Here is a 21,417-nt window from a genome sequence, read left to right as displayed (position 1 = left end):
CATCAGCAGAGATCCTTTCTCTTTCCCATATCGCTTGAAACATGTGGCCTGCTTATCTTTAAGACACTTAAATCCAGTTTGCATAATAATTTGGAACGCGATGTAAAAGCCTTCATGTTCAATAAGAAGTTGTTCATCTGGAGGCAACGCGTCTCATTTTACAAGCATCATCCCATCATATGGCTGAAGAATGACGCCTCTTTAACACACCATGATACGATGCTCCTTGTGAGAGCTCATGAGAAATGAGCGCTCACAAATGAGAAGACTAAACTGAACTGGCAGTCATAGCTTTTTTTCATCGGATGCTGAGAAAAAGAAATGTAAGAAGCAGCTTCAGGTTTTGTTGGTGGCCAGGCAGGAGTTAAAAATTCTTGTTTGAAGCACATCTATGGGTGGTGGTGGTTTGACCTCAACTGCTCACAAAGCATGAGGTTGGTTTTTGATGATGAGTCAAAAATCAACCATGCTTTTTTTGAGAGCTGTATTGCTTACTATAAGTTCAAGCAACTCACAATCCATGATAACTGAGTTTGAAAGGCAACATTTAGAAAATGTGTTAAATCAACTCAATGAAGTGTAATTTCTGAGTGAAAACAAAAACTAGTTGGGCACAATTGGATCAAAACACAAAGGGAAGTCAAGAGGTTTTTCTCAACTGCTTTGTGCATTTCTCTGATAAGAATTAGTAACATTCTCATAACTGTAGGCACCGCATACCATCCCTAAAGGTCTGCAGAGAATACAGAGTACAGGTGATTAAATAGGACGGACAGATAGATAACAAATGACAGAAAACTGTAGTTTCACTGCAGAATCTTTATTGAATTTTGCTGAATTGTTTCTTTTAATTCAGTTCTTTTGATTTCTTTTTACTTTTTACTTGGACTCAACCTTGACTCCATTCACATATGTCTCCTCCACCAGGACGGTCTTTGTAATCACTGAAAAAAGTGGAGAAATAAGATTAGATTTTACTTGATTTTTGATTGTTTTTTTCCCCAAAAGCCTCATATTTTATTCACGTTGAAATCTAATAGATGTTTCTTACCTGTTTTTGAGTTCAAGCTTAAAAAAACAGAAAGACAACAATTAACACTTAAATTTTCCATTTACTCACTCTTTTTATTTTTTTATTATCTGTGATATTAGCTTACATGCATCTTGCCCGACTCTCACCTGACTTCCTCCCCATCAAGCAGCCTCCTGTACTCTGAAATCTCCATCTCCAGACGGGTCTTGATGTCCAGAAGAGTGCCGTACTTCAGTTTGTTTTCTCTGATGTTTTCGCTCAGACTTGACAGCTGAGCTTCCAGGCCTGTGACAACATCCTGGAGACTTAAGAGCTGGGCAGCGAAGCGTTGCTGAGTCTCTAGCAGAGATGCCTCCAGAGAGGATTTCTGTTGGGAAAGGAGAAAAGGTTTGTGTTTTGTTTTGTCATGGTTTGATTCAACAGGTTGGGGAGGTAAAACTGAATGCAGTGAAGTATGGTAAGATGAGGCTTACCATACTCAGATGCGACTGCAGTTCAATCTGATATTTCTGCAGGGTGTTCTTCAGTTCTTTAATCTCAGTTTGTGATGCCTGAAGATTGACTGTTTGTTCTTCTACACCCTTCTCCACCACTGTAATCTGGACAGAATCACATCGACTGTTGTTGGAGTCCAATGAAGCTGTGATGGACTCAAAGGACTGCAGCTTTGTGGCTCACCTGGTTCTGGTACCACTGCTCAAGATCCTTGCGGTTCTTGGCAATAAGACCCTCGTAGTGCTCCCTGATCTCCGTCATGATCCGGTTCAGGTCAACTTGAGAACCAGCGTCCACTTCCACGTTCACCTGGCCGGTCATGTGCTTCCTCATCTCAGCCAAGTCCTGGAAAATCCATAGAGTTACTGAGCTGTTGATTTACTACCGAAGATTTCTTCAGTTGTTACATTCAACAAGAGTAGAGATTACACTTCAGCTAACTAATGTAAATTTCTGCTACTAATAGTTGATGTGAAACACAGTTTTATCAATCACAGAAGAGTAGTTTATTGTTCTGTGTAGCATTTGTATAGAAAACAGTTTTTTTTCTGCAGCTCTCGATTTTCTCTGCAGCTTTACCTCCTCGTGGTTCTTCTTCAGCATGATGAGCTCCTCCTTCAGAGACTCCAGCTGAGTCTCCCGATCCATTTTGAGCAAAGTGAGATCATCCAAAACTTTCTTCAGTCCAGAGATGTCGCCCTCTACGGCCTGCCTCATGCTTAGCTCGTTCTCATATCTGAGAAAATTTCAGAAGGAAGGACAGAACAGGTCAGAGAAGCTACATGGCTTAGACACGAGCAGGTGTTTTACGTAAGGCATGAGTTCACGTTATGACGCGTGAGTGAAATATTACAAGAGTTGCAAGGGAGTAAACACTCAGAAAAAAACACTCACTTCATTTTAAAGTCGTCAGCAGCCAGTTTTGAATTGTCAATTTCCAAGTAGATCCTTGAGTTGACCATGGTGGCTTCTCGGATCTGAGGACAAAAAAGAGAAACATCAGGGTAAAACTTTTCGATTTACAATTTGACATTGAGTTATACTCCAAAACTTGTAAACTTCTAAAAGCGATCACACTTCTGGGTGTTTTCTTCTTACCTTGTTCCGTAGATCTTCGATGGTGGCCATGTAGGCACTGTAATCACGGCTGGTCACAGTTTTGCATGTGTACCACTGCGATCTGCTTTTCCAGCTGTTTGTTCTCCTTCTCCAGCTTGCGCACCTTCTCCAGGTAGGAGGCCAGACGGTTGTTCAGGTTCTGAAGCATGGCCTTCTCGTTGGCATCAACGTGGAGATCGAGGTCCTTGATATTGATGGCTCCTGAACGGGACAAGTAGTCAATCTGGCTGATAGAGATGCCGGTACCAGGACCCCATGGTCCGCCATAGACGCTCATGGCTTTCTGGCCGAAGGATCTGGAGGAGAGAGACATCTTGGAGAGTTTGCAAGAACAACTGGAGATGCAGCTGCAGTAGAAAGCATCACCGGGACTCACTGGTTATATAGCAGCAAAGTGGGAGAGGCCTGGACATTCAGGTGAAAGGAGGAATGCTGCTGACACATAATAACCTGCACTTTGCTATGCAAAGTTTTCATCACCTTGGGTGTGGAGACAATTGCTTAGGGGGCTGATTCCTATCTTTTCGAGTAAAACTTGTGAATCAACGTTGTTGTCTTTATCACCAAAGGACTGTCATTAGATGAAACACTTTTTCATTTTCTCGTGTGTATATCTGAAAATAGATAAAGATTGGATTAATTTATGCAACACTGCAGGAGCCACTTTGCATAATGTTGAAAATACGTACAATTCGGTGCCTTATTGTGTTGCATTGCAAGCTGGGTGAAGTGCTTTGCCCATGGACACAATAACTGAGATGGACAGAGAAGGGCTTCAAACCATCATGTCACTGTCTTACAGGACAAATTCGTACCTCCTTGAGTCACTGAGCCACTACATAGGTGTGCAGAGGCTGTCCAAGAGGATGTTGAGAAACCTCGACAACAGCTGAGGTGAACCCTGAATGTTGGGGTTCACCTCAGTGAATACGTGTCGCATCTCTGCGCCAACGTGCGGAGGGGTCAGGTTCTGACTGTTGTCGTCAGCAGAGTTGCTGCTGGAGAGGGCTCCGCCTGGGGACGTCCTTGTCCTGTCGGGGGACTTCAACGCTCAGGTGGGCAATGAAGATGAGACCAGGAGGGGTGTGGTTACTCCCACTCTGAACCCGAGGGGTGTTTTGTTATTCAAGACATTTGCATTTTCTTTAACTCAGCCCACAATACACTTTGTTTGAGCTTATTCTAATAATGCATGATTGCTGTAGATATTTACCGGTGTAGACCAAGTCCTAAATCAAGCTGTCTGTAAGAAACTGCTGGGTAAATTTTTCTCCCCAGTTTGGCGCTACCCCGGAGCACAACATGTCAAGGATGCTTTGCTGTTTCTTTTTTCTGAAATCAATCATTTCACAACTTCAAACAGCTGTCACACTGATGAACAGGGAGAGGCCCAAAAGCTCCAAGAATGTTTCCTTTCATTCCAGAAATGTTCAGCTCCTTCCACTCAGCAGAGGACATCTGTCAACAGTTTCTAGTGCCTTAATCGAGCGAGGCTCAGCATTTTGATTAAATTAAGATAATACCAAAATAAAAGGCAGTTAGTCCCTCCAAACCAGCCTTTTTTATGCAAAATTTACACCATTCAGATTTAATTTACATTTAAATTTAAGCTATTTCACTGAATGGCCTCAGGGGCCATTCAGTCATCAAACTTTATTATCAGGACAAGCTTGCAACACAACTTTCTACCGCTCATTTTTTTACTGATCTTTTTTTTTTTTTTTTAACTGTGTGATGCCATAAAATGTTGCTCAACCTGAATCCTCCAAAGTAAAAAAAAATCCCCTCAGGGATTACTGCATCTCCTCTGGGGGACATTTAAACACGTCTAAGAAATCGGACTCATGTTCCAGTTGTTCTTGTTGTTCAGATGAAAGAAACCTTCAGAGAACAACAATCTTTACGCACGAATGTAACATATTTTTCATTCAGCCTCATTAATGTGTTGGACATTTTTTTAATTGATCTGATGGAACGTATTTTCATGACTTGTAGCAGATTAATAGTCATCGCAAAGTTGGCAGAAATAAAGGCTTCTGTGTAATTCCTCTATCTAATGTTTTCAATAAATTAAGTTTCTGAAATAAATGTTTTCAATAATAATGTGATACATTTCTTGACCAATGTATGTCACAAAAAATGCTTTTTGTCTGCACCGGCTTAACAACACATCATACTTTAATCATACAGATCCAAACACACCAATAATACAACACAATCAAACTGCACTTTTCTTTGCTACACGTATCAGTTGTCCTCTGGATCTGTTCTCTGATCCGAGGATAGATAGTTTATTTGAGGAAACATATTTGGGCCGATGCTCTTCAAATCAGAAAGGGACGTGTTTTAGTGCCTCCCTGCGTATTGAAGCGATGATGGTCTCTGGTGTCCATTTGAAGGGGCAGCTGTGGCTCAGTGGGGGGGTTGACAATTAGAAAATATGGCAGAAGAAATCCCCCAGCCTGGGCCAAGTCCCCCAAGAACCTATCAGGGGAAGGAACTGTGACTTCACAAGAGGTCTGACAGACTGGTGGAGCTCTGGAACCCTCTGCTGGAAGAGACTGGGTTTGGTTGGGTTGGACGATTTGCAAAAGCATTGCTTTCTGAGGCGAGTCACACTGATGTTTAACCATGTGTCATGTGTTGTAGATGGAGGTCGCCTTTGGTCTGGGTCAGAGCTGGAAACATGGAAGAGTGGACAGGTCAATAATGGTGGCTGTCAGACGTAGGAAGAGGATCCAGGGTCATCAGCAGAAATGAGTGCAGCTCAATCTGTGCACAGCCAATCCCCAAGAAACATGACAGCGTTTGAAGAGTTTTGAAAGGAAGCCTGATGGAGACCTGATCACACAGACTACACGCTGTCAATGCAGCCAAATGTACGACAACTAAATAGTGACTTGAAGGGGGAAAATATTTATGCAATCACTTATTGTTGTGGACCATTTTTTATTTGTAGAAATCAGTTTTCAGTTTGACAGGAGTTTTTGTAAAGGTTTTAGTCAAAAACATTCAATTTTGTTGATTATGATTGACTTGTAGAATCAATAGAGGAACAAAACACCCAAGAGAGAATATTTCTCACAGACACTGTAGATGCTGGCAGAGGAGCAAATAGTTTTGTCATGTGTGCATAAATTTGTGAACTAATGAATATGAAATGTCGTTCTGTGTAGCCATTTAAATTAATGGATTACATGTAGACAGTATCAAATAAAAAGAAGTGAATACATATTTAAACAGAACTCTGCAGATTAGAATTATATTTTATATACATTTAAATTATCCCTCTACTTATTCCATCTTCCTCAAAGATGGATCTGTGCTACTTGGTGTTATTTTGTGTATACTGGACCCAGTATATCATTATTTTGAAGGTCTTCCTATTTAGTTTTTAAGGATCAATTATCCAAACACCCTAATTATTTTGGATTTTATAAGGGAATTGAGATGTGACAAGCGTTTGTTCTGAATGGGACGACATAAATCCCTGGTTCTCCGCGCTCAGATTGGTTCAGGTTAGTCGTGGTAATCTGTGAGTTTGATTTTTATTTGTAAAGAGAATGATAACAATAGAGGAAATAATTTTAGTCTGCATGTGTTTGACAAATACACAGATATATTTCTGTATTTGTTAGTTCAGCTGCAGCATCTTTATTGTGTTTTGCGGTTTCTTCCCATTTCTCTTCACTTGATCTGATCCACATCCGCATCAACTCTTGGAGGAGTCATCCTTGTTTCCATCCACATACGTCTCCAGCACAGTGGTGGTCTTTGTTATCACTGGAAAAAAGGGAAGAAACAAGATTTATTGATTCTTTATATTCTCCAAAATGATGGCAGTTTAAAAATACTGAAAGGAAAAAAAATCTGACTTGCCTTGTTTGGAGCTGCTGTTGGAGAAGAATAAAAAGAAAAGTTCCTGTTTTGTTAAATTTTTACTTGATCCACTTTTTGTTCATTATTTGTAATATTCGTGTTCATGCATCGCTGTCACCTACTGTCCTCCCCGTCAAGCAGCCTCCTGTACTCTGCGATCTCTGCCTCCAGACGGGTTGTGAGGTCCAGAAGAGTGTCGTACATCTGTCTCTTCTCCTCTAACGCAGCATTGGCATCTGATATCTGAGTTTCCAGGCCTGTGACCACATCCTGGAAACCTGCCAGCTGGGCAGCGTAGCGTTGCTGAGTCTCTTGCAGAGACGCGTCCAGAGATAATTTCTGATGGAAACGATGGATGATGAACAGGTACGTTTAAGTTGTGTCTTGGAAAAATGATTCATGGTCTTCTGGTAACAGTGAAATGCAACATTTCCTCATGGAAACTTGCATCAGCTTGCTTTGTTAGAAGAACTGCGCAAGTTTTATATGTGGTGCAAAGATGTTGCATTCTGTATCTGTCCTGTTTACAATGAGTTGACATGCTGAAAACAACATCAAACAGCCAACAACTGCATCACTATACAGCAAAATGTAAAGTTCTCTAACTGTGCTGTGGGGGGAAAAAGTAAATAAAATAAATAAATAGAGCAAATATATGTATTTCATTTTTCAGGTGAAAAGCAGATTATCTCTACTTTGTATTCAAAGTTAAATCTCCTAGTAGGATTTTAGAACAAAAAGTTTGCATTTTTCTTGGAAAATGAAATGCATTAACTTCAATTAAACTTGGTCATACAAAATGAATTAATGAAGACTTTATACATGCAGAATGTCAGTTTTTCTGTCTCCATGGACCAATATGGGTCACACTGAGAGTGTCTTGGTTAGACATACCATGCTGAAATCGGACTCCAGTTCAATCTGAAGCCTCTGCACGGTGTTCTTCAGGTCTCTAATTTCCGAGAGGAAAACCTCCTGACTGGTCGTTTGTTCCTCTACAACCTTCCCCTCCAACGACATCTGGGCAGAAAAACAACATTAACCACTATTACCACTCCCGACGCTTCTTGAATAGTTCTTGCCATGTTGAATATGGTTTTACGTCTCACCTTTTTGTGGTACCACATCTCAACTTCCTTGCGGTTCTTGGCAATAAGAGCCTCGTAGTGCTCCCTGAGCTCCATCATGATCTGGCTCAGATCTGCTGGAGAAGGAGCGTCGACCTCCACGTTGACCTGGCCGTTTACCTGGCTCCTCATCAGAGACAAGTCCTTCAGGTGTTCAACAGAAAACAGGGTTGAGAAGTTAGCGTGTAACAAAGTTTTCCTTAAATAAACAGCTGCTGCTGAGACAATGGATAATTGAGAACTCAATTAATTTAACACTAATTAATTAAAATACTTCTCAGTTGTTGTTTTTTTGTCGTTGTCTTTAAACATGGTGTAGACCAAAAGTACCCAAGTCTCCCTCCGAGTCTAAATTGTGTAACTGCTAGACGAAGAACACCCAAATGAAAAAGTTCAATAACCTCGTCAAAAAATCAAGCCATCAAGTTTGCAGAGGCCTGGAAATGTATTCACCCTACTGGTTTTATTTGTGTCGGCCACAAACACGGAGACAATGACACACTGACACATCAGTAAACCTTAAAGCTGCTCTGCAAGGGACGTAATTTTCTCTGCAGCTTTACCTCCTCGTGGTTCTTCTTCAGCATGATGAGCTCCTCCTTCAGAGACTCCAGCTGAGTCTCCAGATCCATTTTGAGCAAAGTGAGATCATCCAAAACTTTCTTCAGTCCAGAGATGTCGCCCTCTACAGCCTGCCTCATGCTTAGCTCGTTCTCATATCTGATGAGGAAGTTCAGAACAGGTCAGAGAGGTTTAAGGACAGACTAACAAGCAGAGCTTTTCTGGTTGTGATGCATGAGTGAAATGTTACAACAGAAGATGGAAGTCAAGACTTAGAGAAAACACTCACTTCATTTTAAAGTCGTCAGCAGCCAGGTGTGAATTGTCGATCTCCAAGTAGATCCGAGCGTTGAGTGTGGCGGCATCTCGGATCTGAGGATTAAAAAGAAAAATCCGGCTAATGTACACCTTTTCACAGTTTTACATAGAGTTTTACTCCAAAGCTTGTTAATTTCAGACTAACCAGGGTTGCAACATCCTTGATGTTTTCTTCTTACCTTGTTCTGCAGATCGTCGATGGTGGCCATGTAGGCACTGTAATCACGGCTGGTCACAGTTTTGCTTGAGTACCACTCTGCGATCTGCCTTTCCAGCCGTTCGTTCTCCTTCTCCATTGAACTAACTTTCTTAAGGTAGGAGGCCAGACGGTCGTTCAGGTTCTGAAGCATGGCCTTCTCGTTGGCATCAACGTCATTGGTGCTGATGGCTCTTGAATGGGACAAGAAGTCGAATTGGCCTATGGAGAGGCGGGTGCCAGAACCCCCTGCTCCGCCGTAGACGCTCATGGTCTTCTGACCGACAGATTTCTGGCCGAAGGATCTAGAGGAGAGAGACATCCTGGTGAGTTTGGATCTGAAGCAGCAAGAACAACTGGAGATGATCTGCACTGTATCAACGGGACTCCCTGGTTATATAGCAGCAAAGAGGGAGAGGCCTGCAGCTTCAGGTGAAACGAGGAATGCTGCTGACAGATAATACCCTGTACTTTGCTATGCAAAGTTTTCATCAACAATAGTGGGGGGGCTGATTCCTATCTTTTCAAGTCAAACTTGTGGATCCACATTTTTCTTCGGTTTCTTAATGAAAAGGCGGAAATACATCATGCTTTATGTATTTTTAGCACCAGCTCTATTTTGAAGTGACCACGTTTCCACCAGCTGACTCGGCTCTGTAGCAGGATGGTGGGAGGATGGAGCGCCCTGCCTCCAGGAGCCATGTGCTGTGATGTGCTGTGATGTGCTGAGCTGACTGGTTGTTGTTTTTCTGACACAAAAGAAGAAGAGAGAGCAGAGCTATTGTTGTATCGCCTGTTATTGTGATTCAGGCACCTGAGGCAGTGAACATGGTAAAAATCAGACAGACAGACAAAAGCATCTTTGTTCACCGCTTGTCGGGCTTTTCTATCACTTCCGTGTTGCAGCGAGTTTGAAACATTGCGCCTGGCTTTTCTTCTGTCTTTGCTGCTCCGTCTGGCAACAGCCAATCAGTGAACAGCAGCGAAGCTTGCATCACCCACCCACCAAAACAGGCGCTGTTCATGGGCAAATCATTAGCTTTCGCAAAGTGTGCAGGAAGAAGAAATGGCCCACAGCCACACAACTCCTACACTATGCTTACAGTAACTGTACACATTCACTTTTTGTTACACACCAGGAGAATTTGTTGATGAAAATCAAATTCTCCTTCTCATCTGACCGAAGCAAATAGTTCTAAAGTCATAGTAACATTTTTTGATGGGAGAACAGAAACAACCTCACAAACAGGTTATTGGGTTAATTTTATGTATTGATTTTCACAGACTCTTTGCTGCGTGAAATAAACTTCGGTGGAGTTTGAAAACAAAACGTGTGTATAGGTTTTTCTTCAGCTAATCAAATGCTACAGCATCAGTTTCTCTCCCCGGCTTCCTTGTAACTTCTGAATTGAAATTCCTCTTCATACAAAACACGTTTCAAAGAGGCCTTTTTGCTCTGAAGCTGAAGATTTATTTGTGGTTTTTCTATTTCCACAGAACAGCCAGGATATTTGGCTGTGTTGCTTTTGCCAGCAACCAAACTGAACAGACTGAAGCCACAAATAACAGCTTAAAGGATGTTTTATCTCCACTTATAAACTGGTTTCTCATCATTAGAGTCCATTTAAGCTCTTTTTGTTGTTGCTACATTTTTTATTTCCCAAAGTCCAAATGTCAAAATTCATCTGATTTTTCTTATTGTTTTATTTTAATTAAATATTAGATGGGTTTTATAATATGTTTCGCCCACCAGCTGAACTTTTCGTTTCAGCAATGTTGTAAAGAAATATTCATTAGAAGATAAAACTGACGACTTTAACATCTGAACTGGATTATCCAAGTTGTGATCATTGACACTGGGTCCAGTTTTAAAAGCAACAATAAAGAGATTAAAAGACCAAAAACCTCTAAAACTGTCCTTTATGATTTTTTAAGAGTTTATGTATCTGATAGTCATGCAAATATGCTCAGGCTTTTGTATTTTATACAACAGAGTACCGTGTGGAAACCTAGATTTTCTGTATCTTCGTCTTTAATTGTGCCATGATTATCCAGATGTGGAAAATTATTGAATCAGTTTTCACATTCATAGGTTTTACAGAGAGATGCTGTTATACAATAAAAATCCAAAGCTAGGATCAGAAATCATATTTGCGAACAAAGATCTGTGAGACTTTGTTGGAGAAACGAACGTGAAGCCTTTCCTCTCTGACTCAAATAGGTTTGGTTTTATAATTAACTCTGTGAACATTTAGAAAAACTACTGTGAACATTTGTATCCACTAATTTTTGTCGAGTTCTCCACGTCTCATATTCTATCATCCACAAGGGGGTGCTGTAGCACCCTGAACCACTGCTGATCTGAGGGCGCCCCCTAGTGGTACTGCACGTGAACGACCGTTTAATTGTTGTGAGGTCAGCTCAGAGTGCTCAGAGCTACTTACTAAAAGATGGTGTTAAAAATAAGAATGGAAAACTGGCTTAAAACCGAGTCACTCAAAAGAAAAGCAGATTCCGGTGGAAAGAAAACAACTCCAGGAATATTTACTTATTTTTTTGTATTTAATAGGGCAGAAAATGTTTTTTTTTTTGTTTCTGTTTAAGAAATTCAAGTCTATTTTTCTTTAAATGTTCTTCTAAATCTCAAACAGCCCTGAATGGGATTAAAGAAGAACTTATTTTTTTATTTCTATGTATTTAACATTATTGAAAAGCTTTCACAAACTGTAAATAACTCAAAATGCCCAAGTAGACATGTTCACGCCTTATCTTGGCCAGTCATATTTACCAAACAGTTACCACTCTTCTCACTAGAGTGAACAAAGACACCATCAATAATAAGTGAGTTAAGACACCAATATTGTCATTTCAAGTTGCGTCACATATTAAGATGTGTTATTGCGGGGGCAATTTCAGGTTAGGTGGTCCGTGAGTATTTGTTAAATGGGCAAGTGGTCCTCAGCCTGAAAAAGAACGAGATGCACTGAGGAGTTAAAAATGAAATCAAAAACTTTTTTGTGTGTGTATTAAGAACAATGTGCATTCAGATAAATCCAGAAGGTAATATTAGGATGGGATTGATGGCTTTCTGTTGCCCTTATGGCCTTTTTCTGCTTGGACAGATGGTTTCACTTTACTGTACTCTGTCATCATCGCCTTTTAGAGTTGTTATAAAGAGAAGTGCTTACATAAAAGGTGTGTGCAACATCTGACAAGTCACTTTATGCAAACATGAATTTTACTTGCCTGCTGGGGAATCTGCAGTAGATCTCCAGGGTGCTGAGGTACTTTAATGAACTACATCTGTGCAAAAATAGCAGCCTTCGCAAAGATGGCACTTTCAATTTAAATCCATATTTAGATAGTATAATTCAATCATGAGGAATCAGCTCCGTTTAAAGCAACTAAATCATTTGGGAGATTAATGGCACATCTCCTGTTTTGATCCTCAATTATTTTATTTTTTTTTTATGCAAAAGGAAAGTCAAAGAAAATTTGCATTCCTTTAATGTAAATTTAATCCCAGTCTAAAATCTTAAAACCTACAGAAGCACAGAAGGTAAAAATATGTATTGTTTTAAATGTTCTGCCTTTGATACATGATGAATCACAGTCGCACAAGAAGGAACTGCCTCACCAGCATTCCTGAAGTGCAAATAAAGCCTTCACTCATCTCTGTATCTGGCCTCACCCTGCTTATCAGTTTGACGGCTGAACAAAAACTTCTGACATGTGTACAGTAAAAGGATTGCAGCGATATGCTGAGCAAAAAAAAAAAGAAAAGAAGAAACATCCCAGGCACGACAAAAACAGGCGCTACAAAGTGTATGAACTCATAAAAACACATAAATGAAATAGACAATACTTTTGCTTTAGAGGGTTTTTAAATTTGACAGTGAAAAGTTTAATACTGTAGAGACAGAGAGGAGGAAACTTTGTAAGCGCTGATCAGCGCTGTGGATTGATATCAGAAGGGAATATAATGACCTGCAGGTTTAAATGGATCTAAATCATGCATTTATTCCAACTAATAGGAGTTTGTTATTTTGACAAGTGAAAATACTTTAGCAAAAACTTTTTACCATTTACGAGCACAAACAGAATTCACTGGCAAAAATACTTTCACTCAAACAGGTTGTGCTGACAAAAATACCTCCACTTTGCTCCTGATGAAATGTTTTACTGCATTGCCGAGAATAATTACTGCAAAGATCACAGGCACACATTGCCCTGAAGAAAACAGTTTGAAATTATTCAGCAAATTTAACTTAACGACAGCAAACCAACACATTGACAATAGCAACTGCAGCGGTTGTTGGAGTGAAAACTGGTTTCCAGACAGCTTTAGGTGAAAAGAAGCTGCTGGATATTTGTACTTCTTTTTATGATGAAAGAAAAAAACCATCAGTATTAAAAATTTTCCGTTTTAGAAAGATTTCATTTCATCCTGTTTATCTATACCTGTCCCCGCAAAACGTGTGTTGATAGTCTCTATCATCACCTTTCATATAATTGTTAGCATCTGCAATCTAAGCTGTTCACACACCAAAAAAATGTAATTTATGTTAAACTTTTTGATTGCTAAAGCTTGTGTGTTACCCTTTGATAATAAGCAGTGGAAGCAAAGAACGTGTCTGGTGAGAATATTACAGCTGATGAACAACTTGAAACCTGAAAGCGCCGTTTTCATTCTGTTATCGCCAGATTCGATTTTGGTTTTATTCCAAAGACTTTCTTAAAGATGTTTCTCAAAGTCTGTGTGACCAAAATAACTGCAGCTGCCATGTTCTCCACCTCTGAGTCCACTTTTCACAGAGGTGAAACTGTCACAGGAATGTGCCAAGTCTGTCACTCTACGCGCAGCTGGAAGACCAAAATGTTTTTTATATAGATTTATTGTAAAACAGTGACTTGAGTTTTCCATTGATGAAAAAACAACTAACCTGTTCGTACCTTTACCGTGCCCTTTCGGAACAAGAAAAAGTGGATTTACAAGATTGACTTGATGGTGGACAAATGAACCCCTACCCTGTGATCGCCACACCCATGGCAAAGAAGGGATTAGACAGAAGAGTGCGGGGTGATCTGCCAAATGCATTCCTGCTTTAATGTGAGGCCTCTCCCACTTTGCTGCTATATAACCAGCGAGTCCCGGTGATGTTTTCTACTGCAGTTGCATCTCCAGTTGTTCTTGCTGCTTCAGATCGAAACTCTCCAAGATGTCTCGCTACTCCAGATCCTTCAGCCAGATGTCCACTGGTCAGAAGACCATGAGCGTCTACGGCGGAGCAGGGGGTTCTGGCACCCGCATCTCCATAGGCCAGATTGACTACTTGTCCCGTTCAGGAGCCATCAACACCAAGGATCTCGATCTCCACGTTGATGCCAACGAGAAGGCCATGCTTCAGAACCTGAACAACCGTCTGGCCTCCTACCTGGAGAAGGTGCGCAAGCTGGAGAAGGAGAACGACCGGCTGGAAAAGCAGATCGCAGAGTGGTACACATGCAAAACTGTGATCAGCCATGATTACAGTGCCTATATGGCCACCATCGAAGATCTACGGAACAAGGTAAGAAGAAAACAGGGCTCCCACCCTTGTTAGTCTGATGTGATGTTCTGTGTTTGATGAGGAATCTTTCCACATGTCGTGTCTGTGACGGTGCCACGTCATAAAATTGTTGGATGTCTTTCAAAGTGTGCGGTTAAGAAATTTTCATTACTATCATAACAAATTCAGGCCTCATTAGAGGGTTGATCTTCACAGTGATTCATTTGTCAGTTCTTGTTTAATGGCTCATTTTAGTCATAAATTAAGTTTGAAATTCATAATTAAATGAATTTAAAATCTATTTTACAAGTTATTTTACAAGTTAAGTCAGTATAATCAAACCATATTTGTGAATGAAGCACAATGTCCTTTCTACTCTTTGTCATCAAGTAACATCAAAGAAAAATATATCCTGACTTTTATTGAACAGCAGCCTTGATGTTTTTTTTTCATCCTCAGATCCGAGATGCCACCATGGCCAACTCAAGGATCTACTTGGAGATCGACAATTCAAAACTGGCTGCTGAGGACTTTAAAACGAAGTCAGTGTTTTCTCTAAGCGTTTACTTCCAGCTCCTGCTGTGACATTTCGCTAATGCATCACAACGTGAACTCCTGCCCTACAGAAAACTTCTTCTGCCTTAACCCTCTCTGACCTGTTCTGCCCTTCCCTGTCAGATATGAGAACGAGCTAAGCATGAGGCAGGCTATAGAGGGCGACATCTCTGGACTGAGGAGAGTTTTGGATGATCTCACTTTGCTGAAAACGGATCTTGAGTCTCAGCTGGAGTCTCTGAAGGATGATCTCATCACACTGAAGAGGAACCATGAGGAGGTAAAGCTGCAGAGAAAATCCAGAGCTGTGACAAAGAAACAAGTTCGACGACTTTGGGTTGCCAGATAAGTTAACTAAGCCTCAACAGAAGCTGGACTGGCCCGATCCGACTATGATTAATTAACTCTGGTTGTAAATCATCTAACCGCAGCTATTTACTTTACTAGTAACCTTAGTTTGACTCCTATTTCTGTTGTGTGCCAAAGATAAAACACATTACTTCTTCCTCGCCCCAGATAACACAGATGGAACATTACTTTAGGTTGCATTTAGATGAAAGACCTGGCGGCATTCTTGCTTTTCCTGGGTCTGCCCTTTGCTCTCCTCACATTCCCATATGTTGTTCTCTTCCTGCAGGACTTGGCTGAGATGAGGAAGCACATGACCGGCCAGGTGAACGTGGAAGTGGACGCTGGTTCTCAAGTTGACCTGAACCGGATCATGACGGAGATCAGGGAGCACTACGAGGGTCTTATTGCCAAGAACCGCAAGGATCTTGAGCAGTGGTACCAGAACCAGGTGAGCCACAAAGCTGCAGTCCTTTGAGTCCATCACAGCTTCATTGGACTCCAACAACAGTCGATGTGATTCTGTCCAGATTACAGTGGTGGAGAAGGGTGTAGAAGAACAAACAGTCAATCTTCAGGCATCACAAACTGAGATTAAAGAACTGAAGAACACCCTGCAGAAATATCAGATTGAACTGCAGTCGCATCTGAGTATGGTAAGCCTCATCTTACCATACTTCACTGCATTCAGTTTTACCTCCCCACCCCGTTGAATCAAACCATGACAAAACAAAACACAAACATTTTCTCCTTCCCCAACAGAAATCCTCTCTGGAGGCATCTCTGCTAGAGACTCAGCAACGCTTTGCTGCCCAGCTCTTAAGTCTCCAGGATGTCGTCACAGGCCTGGAAGCTCAGCTGTCAAGTCGGAGCGAAAAGATCAAAGAAAACAAACTGAAGTACGGCACTCTTCTGGACATCAAGACCCGTCTGGAGATGGAGATTTCAGAGTACAAGAGGCTGCTTGATGGGGAGGAAGTCAGGTGAGAGCCGGGCAAGATAAAGAGAACTTTATGAGTGAGATTAAATAAACATGAAGTCATCATTTTCTTTTTTTTTTCCCCTTTTCCAGTACCACCTCTCGACAAGGTAAAATGAGTTTCCTTTTAACTTGCCATTGAAGTATTTTAATTTTTAAGAACATCAGTTTGTTCATAACCTCCTTGTCTTTTTGCAGTGGTCACAAAGACCATCGTTGTGGAGGAGACAATTGTGGATGGAAAGGTGGTCTCTTCCACTAAAACGGTGGATTAAAAAAGCACAGGCAAAATTCAATAAAGGTCATGCAAACATTTTCTTGTGTGTTCTTGTTGTATTTTTGCAAAGCCTAACAGCCAATTAGCCAAACACCAGCCCAGATTAGCACAAGTATTACCACATTATAAACTTCACACTTCTATTGTTAAACCCCCCAAAACACGTAAACAACTTTTTAAATTAAAATTGATCATTTGACTTTATTTGTCATTGGGACAGTGTAATAAATAAGTTAGCAAGCGGCCTTGCTAATTTTAAACACCTGACTATAGGAGGTTTTTTGAAGAATAGGAAAAGAGACGGGGATAAAACGAATAAGAGAAAAAGAAAAAAGCAGAATGACCAGTGCTAAAAGGACCTTCATCACGTTTCCCCGTGAAAGCAGCTTCGCACCATCACTGATGCTGATGTGTGTCTTTAGCTTTAGCTCAGTGGCAAAAGGGCTCCAGAGTTTGGGAGCCTGAAAGACTGCAGAGCCAATCAGCAGAACCGAGACATGGTGACAGCAGAGGGCAGCAAAAGCGAGTCTAATGGCAACTGGGACCAACATGGAGCCATCTCTTGACTGAATCTTTTCAGTTTGTTTAAATAATGGGACTGAGGCGCCGGAGAGGCTCGAACAAGGAAGGCAGTTTAATGAAAAGCGCTTTTCTAAAAGGAACAAAGCCGTCGCATGCACGTGAACGTTTGTCTTACAGAAATGTTTGGGCTGCTGCTCTTTGGTGTTTCCAGGTAATGAAGATTGGGAGAAATCAGACGCAACCCCAAGGAGTGGGCCCAGCCTGCTTGTGTCCTGGTGAATTATTTCAAATGTCTGCTTTGATTGTTTGGTTTGTGCAGATGTTCTGTACAGCAATAAGACACAGTTATATGGTTCTTTTCACAAACTATCTACAGGCCTTGTTAGATTTAGAGGAACTGTGATTCTGTGTGTGACTTAATAAATAATGTAAATATATATATAGATAGATAGATAGATAGATAGATAGATAGATAGATAGATAGATAGATAGATAGATAGATAGATAGATAGATAGATAGATAGATAGATAGATAGATAGATAGATAGATAGATAGATAGATAGATAGATAGATAGATAGATAGATAGATAGATAGATAGATATATAGATAGATAGATAGATAGATAGATAGATAGATAGATAGATAGATAGATAGATAGATAGATAGATAGATAGATAGATAGATAGATAGATAGATAGATAGATAGATAGATGATTTTTTGGGAGGTTTGGGGGGTCTGCTGTGGGGTTTTACTAATTTGATTCAATTCAGAAAAAGTCATGCTTGGAACAAATAAAGCACAGGTCTTGTGTCACGCTGAAAAACGCCCAGAGCTGGAGTACGTAACTTCTGACAATAATACTGTTCTATTGTTAAAACTGTCACTGTGGCAATATAACATGAGACAAATAATCTGTGAAAAGATTGACCTCCCCTGAGAAATGCACCGTCCCTGTCAAAAACAACCAAGCACTGCCAGGAGGAACATCTTAGAGCCATCAATAACCCTCATTTATGAGATGTTCATTCTGTTAACCCTCTCAGGCTCAAATTACTTGCAAAGACTAGCTAAGTAGCACTGAGCTGTTGCAAATCTGCAATATCTGCCTGGAGAGGGTTAATAGTGGAGAAACTATGTTCCAGGAAAACAGTTTATCCGCTATCTTCGGTGGCTACGCTAACTGGCTTCAGCATTCACAGCAGGCTTCATTGTAGAGCAGCAGAGAGCAAGGAGGAGGTTGGGAGAAGCGCATACACACGGATGATGTGAGCAGGAGCAGTGTATTTCTTCAGATAGCAGCAGATCCACAAGGAGAGGCCATGTCTCATGTTATAGAGTTATGACAGTGGCAGTTTTAATAAAAATGTGAAAAAACATATTTTCTCATAAAAATGTCACACTGCAGCTTTAAAGCACAGTAAACGACAGCTGGACCCTCATTCCTGCATCCTATGCAGACGGTCAGAGCATGATGCCTGTAATATTTGGTACTGAATCTAAACAATGACAAGGAGAGAGACTGATATCAGTCTGCATCGACAGAAATTGACAAAGACATATTTTCCTGTAATTGTCTGTCTTTTTTAAAACACTAAAAGGATAAAGTCAGTGGCAAAGCAACAAAGAAAGTTTCTGTTTTCTACCACTTTGTTGAGTTTAAACTCATCCCTGTCGGGTGTTTTCGTACAGATTCCTTGTTGTCTTCAGAAGAGGAATAAATGTGTTTAAAGACCCAATAACTTTCCTTTTAAATGTGTTAATATTATAGGATTATAGGATTTATTGTCCTTCCAACACGTCATTTAATTGAGCCTGTAAGCTTGGCGGTGAGCCATCACGATTATACTGGTGCACTGCAAAAAAAAAAAATATATATATATATATATATATATATATATTTTTTTACTTCAGGATACTGAAGTAAACCTTATAAGAAATTGTTTTTCATAAACTAATATCTATGTTTTTAAGCAGATAAATTTCAAGTCAATCCACTTTTTTTGAATTAGAGGCTGATCCTCTTAGTCTGAAGATGTGACAGAATGCAAGGCACAATTTCCATTTTAAAGCGCTGGCTGGCTGTTGATAGTATGTTAATGAAAACATATTTTACTTGGCATTTTCAAGAATTACAACGACACAGGATAGAGTGACAAGAGGCTTTTATTGCGTTGGTGTGATATGAAGGAAGCAGTTCTGATCCAGGTGGAGACGCGTCCCGCCGCTGCTGCTCTTCGTGTTTTCTGTGAGTTTCGGGTCATCAGGAGGTGGTTGAGGAAACCACCTTGCCGTCCTTAATCTCCTCTGTGACCACGATGACCTTCTTCACGGTGCTGGTTTCTTTACCGCCAATGCTACAAGACACGAAGACAATCAGCGCTTGTATAAAGATAAATGTGAGTCTTTCGTTTAGTTTTGGTTAGACGTCAGCTTGTCTATTTTTTTCCCCCACTAACCTGCCCTCTCCATCTAGCAGCCTCCTGTATTCTGCGATCTCCATCTCCAGCCTCGTCTTTATGTCGAGCAGCATCTGGTACTCGTGGCTTTGTCGTTCCATGTCGGCACGCAGCTGTGTCAGCTGGCTCTCCAGAGATGTCACCTGCATCTGGAGCCCTTGGAGCTTCATAGAGTACCGGGACTCTGTATCAGCTAACGTGCCCTCCAGACCCGCTTTCTGATGAGGAGAGTGGAGGATACGTACGTTTACCAAAATCAGAACAATAGCATTTGGTTCGTGGGAGCAGAAGCAAAGCCAGGTCAGGGTAACCTACCATGCTGTATTGTGATTGTAGCTCAATTTCCAGGCCTTGCAATGTGCGCCGGAGCTCAGAGATCTCTGTCTTGCTCGTCTGCAGAGTTTCTGTGCTGTGCGCCACCTCTTTGTTGAGCGTCTCTGTCTGCAGATATGGGAAAACATTAGAGTCATGAATCACATCAAACTTTTAAGCTTCTATTGACCACTGGCTTCAGTGACCATGACCACCTTGAAGTCAAGAATCTGCAAATACCGAACGGTAAAAAGCCTGGTGTCTGCTGAACGTCTCAGAGAAAACCAAGTCTCACCTTTGAGTCGAACCAGGTCTGGAGTTCCCTCTGGTTCTTGGCAGCCACGCCTTCATACTGCTCACGGATCTCAGCCATGATCTTGCTCAGGTCTACCTGCGGCTTTGCGTCCACCTCCACATTGATCTGACCGCTCATCTGGTTCCTCATTGCCTCCATTTCCTGTGCAATCACAACGCATGTTCAGTTGAATTGGCTTTCTGTGGATTTTCTGCTACCTTTGAGACAGCATGCGGATGTAGACTTGCTCATGTTCTGGACGCACCTCCAAATGGTTCTTTTTGAGGAAGACCAGTTCTTCCTTGAGACCCTCTATCTGCATCTCCAGGTCAGATCTGGCTAACGTGAGCTGATCCAGGACTCTCTTCAACTCGGCAATGTCTGCCTCCACTGATGTACGCATGCTGAGCTCGTTTTCATACCTGCGGGGCAGTAAAAAACACACATCATCTTCTAGTGACTTCTTCCAATTGCACAAACACATCAAGGCTTAAGCTCCTGTTCTCACTTGGTTCTGAAGTCATCTGCTGCCAACTTTGCATTCTCATGGGCCAAGAAGACGCTTCCATTATCACGAATAGCATTCTGGATCTGCAGGATGAAGAAGTAATTCCCAATATTGACTGCCAGTGATTTATTTGATGCATTGAGGATGGAAAATAATGTGTCAATTAGAACTAGAAAGTCGTGCAACGTACCTTTCCCTGCAGGTCAGCGATGGTGGCCTCATACGCAGAGTAGTCCCGGGAAGCAGGGCCGGTCTTGTTGTCCAAGTACTGTCGGATCTTCAGCTCCAGCTCGGCATTGGCGCTCTCCAGTTTGCGCACCTTCTCGAGGTAAGAGGCCAGACGGTCGTTCAGGTTCTGCATGGTGGCTTTCTCGTTGGCTCCAACGTGGATGTCCATTCCGCCGCCGAAACCTGATCCCCCTCCCATCCCGTAGCTTCCACCCCCAAACCCACCAGAGGAGACGGAGATCTTCGCTCCACTTCCACCTGCGCCACCATAAACACTGGAAGCGTACTGCCTCTGCACCCGGACTCCACCCAAGCTTCCGCCACCCAAGTTGCGTCCAGAGTAACCGCTGGACATGCTAATTCTTGATAGGCTGCTCATGGTTGAAGCTGCTCAGGAGGTCTGCCTGCTCGAGAGGGAAGGAGATGGCTGAGATGCACAACTCTGCTGCTGCTCCCTTTTTATGCTGTACGCCCCTACTGCCAACATGGGTGGAGCCCACAGGATGACTGATGGCGAGAACATTATCGAAAATGGGTGCAGAGTCCCACCCTTCATGCACCAACTTCAGACTGTTTTTTTTTTTTTTGCTTTTTTTTATTATCATGCCACTATACAGAACTGGACATTTAAAAAAAAATCTTTACAGCAAGCTGAAA

At 41.5% G+C, this 21,417-nt stretch overlaps 2 protein-coding genes and 1 pseudogene across 2 annotated transcripts; 1 reads left to right on the top strand and 2 right to left on the bottom strand.

The window, feature by feature from the left end:
* Positions 1 to 799: 799 nt before the first annotated feature.
* Positions 800 to 9,097, bottom strand: LOC129367187 (keratin, type I cytoskeletal 50 kDa-like; annotated as a pseudogene).
* Positions 9,098 to 13,882: 4,785 nt separating this feature from the next.
* Positions 13,883 to 16,474, top strand: LOC129366874 (keratin, type I cytoskeletal 50 kDa-like). The gene is made up of 8 exons (XM_055040953.1): positions 13,883 to 14,298; positions 14,737 to 14,819; positions 14,956 to 15,112; positions 15,470 to 15,631; positions 15,711 to 15,836; positions 15,943 to 16,163; positions 16,253 to 16,269; positions 16,358 to 16,474. Exons 1-8 carry the CDS (start codon positions 13,948 to 13,950, stop codon positions 16,432 to 16,434), a joined length of 1,194 nt encoding a protein of 397 aa, XP_054896928.1. The 5' UTR covers positions 13,883 to 13,947; the 3' UTR covers positions 16,435 to 16,474.
* A 2,632-nt stretch (positions 16,475 to 19,106) lies between these two features.
* Positions 19,107 to 21,211, bottom strand: LOC129366873 (keratin, type I cytoskeletal 13-like). Its single transcript, XM_055040952.1, has 7 exons — positions 20,723 to 21,211; positions 20,533 to 20,615; positions 20,290 to 20,446; positions 20,025 to 20,186; positions 19,733 to 19,858; positions 19,418 to 19,635; positions 19,107 to 19,315 (listed from the first exon to the last, which is right to left on the bottom strand). The coding sequence occupies exons 1-7, from the start codon at positions 21,137 to 21,139 to the stop codon at positions 19,222 to 19,224; spliced, it is 1,257 nt and encodes a 418-aa protein (XP_054896927.1). The 5' UTR covers positions 21,140 to 21,211; the 3' UTR covers positions 19,107 to 19,221.
* Between the last annotated feature and the right edge of the window lie 206 nt (positions 21,212 to 21,417).

This window comes from Poeciliopsis prolifica, unplaced genomic scaffold, assembly GCF_027474105.1.
Source record: "Poeciliopsis prolifica strain line A6 unplaced genomic scaffold, Auburn_PproV2 SCAFFOLD016, whole genome shotgun sequence".
In the NCBI taxonomy this organism is placed as follows: domain Eukaryota; kingdom Metazoa; phylum Chordata; class Actinopteri; order Cyprinodontiformes; family Poeciliidae; genus Poeciliopsis; species Poeciliopsis prolifica.
This window is presented reverse-complemented; position numbering and strand designations above follow the sequence as displayed.

Bases quoted from the DNA above. Each gene is read 5' to 3' on its own strand.
- LOC129366873 (XM_055040952.1), bottom strand. From the start codon at position 21,139: ATGAGCAGCCTATCAAGAATTAGCATGTCCAGCGGTTACTCTGGACGC. The intron at 20,616-20,722 runs GTACGTTGCACG...TTCATCCTGCAG, and splicing joins TCGCTGACCTGCAGGGAAAG to ATCCAGAATGCTATTCGTGA. The intron at 20,447-20,532 runs GTGAGAACAGGA...ACTGCCCCGCAG, and splicing joins GCAGATGACTTCAGAACCAA to GTATGAAAACGAGCTCAGCA.
- LOC129366874 (XM_055040953.1), top strand. From the start codon at position 13,948: ATGTCTCGCTACTCCAGATCCTTCAGCCAGATGTCCACTGGTCAGAAG. The intron at 15,113-15,469 runs GTAAAGCTGCAG...CTCTTCCTGCAG, and splicing joins TGAAGAGGAACCATGAGGAG to GACTTGGCTGAGATGAGGAA. The intron at 15,632-15,710 runs GTGAGCCACAAA...GATTCTGTCCAG, and splicing joins AGCAGTGGTACCAGAACCAG to ATTACAGTGGTGGAGAAGGG.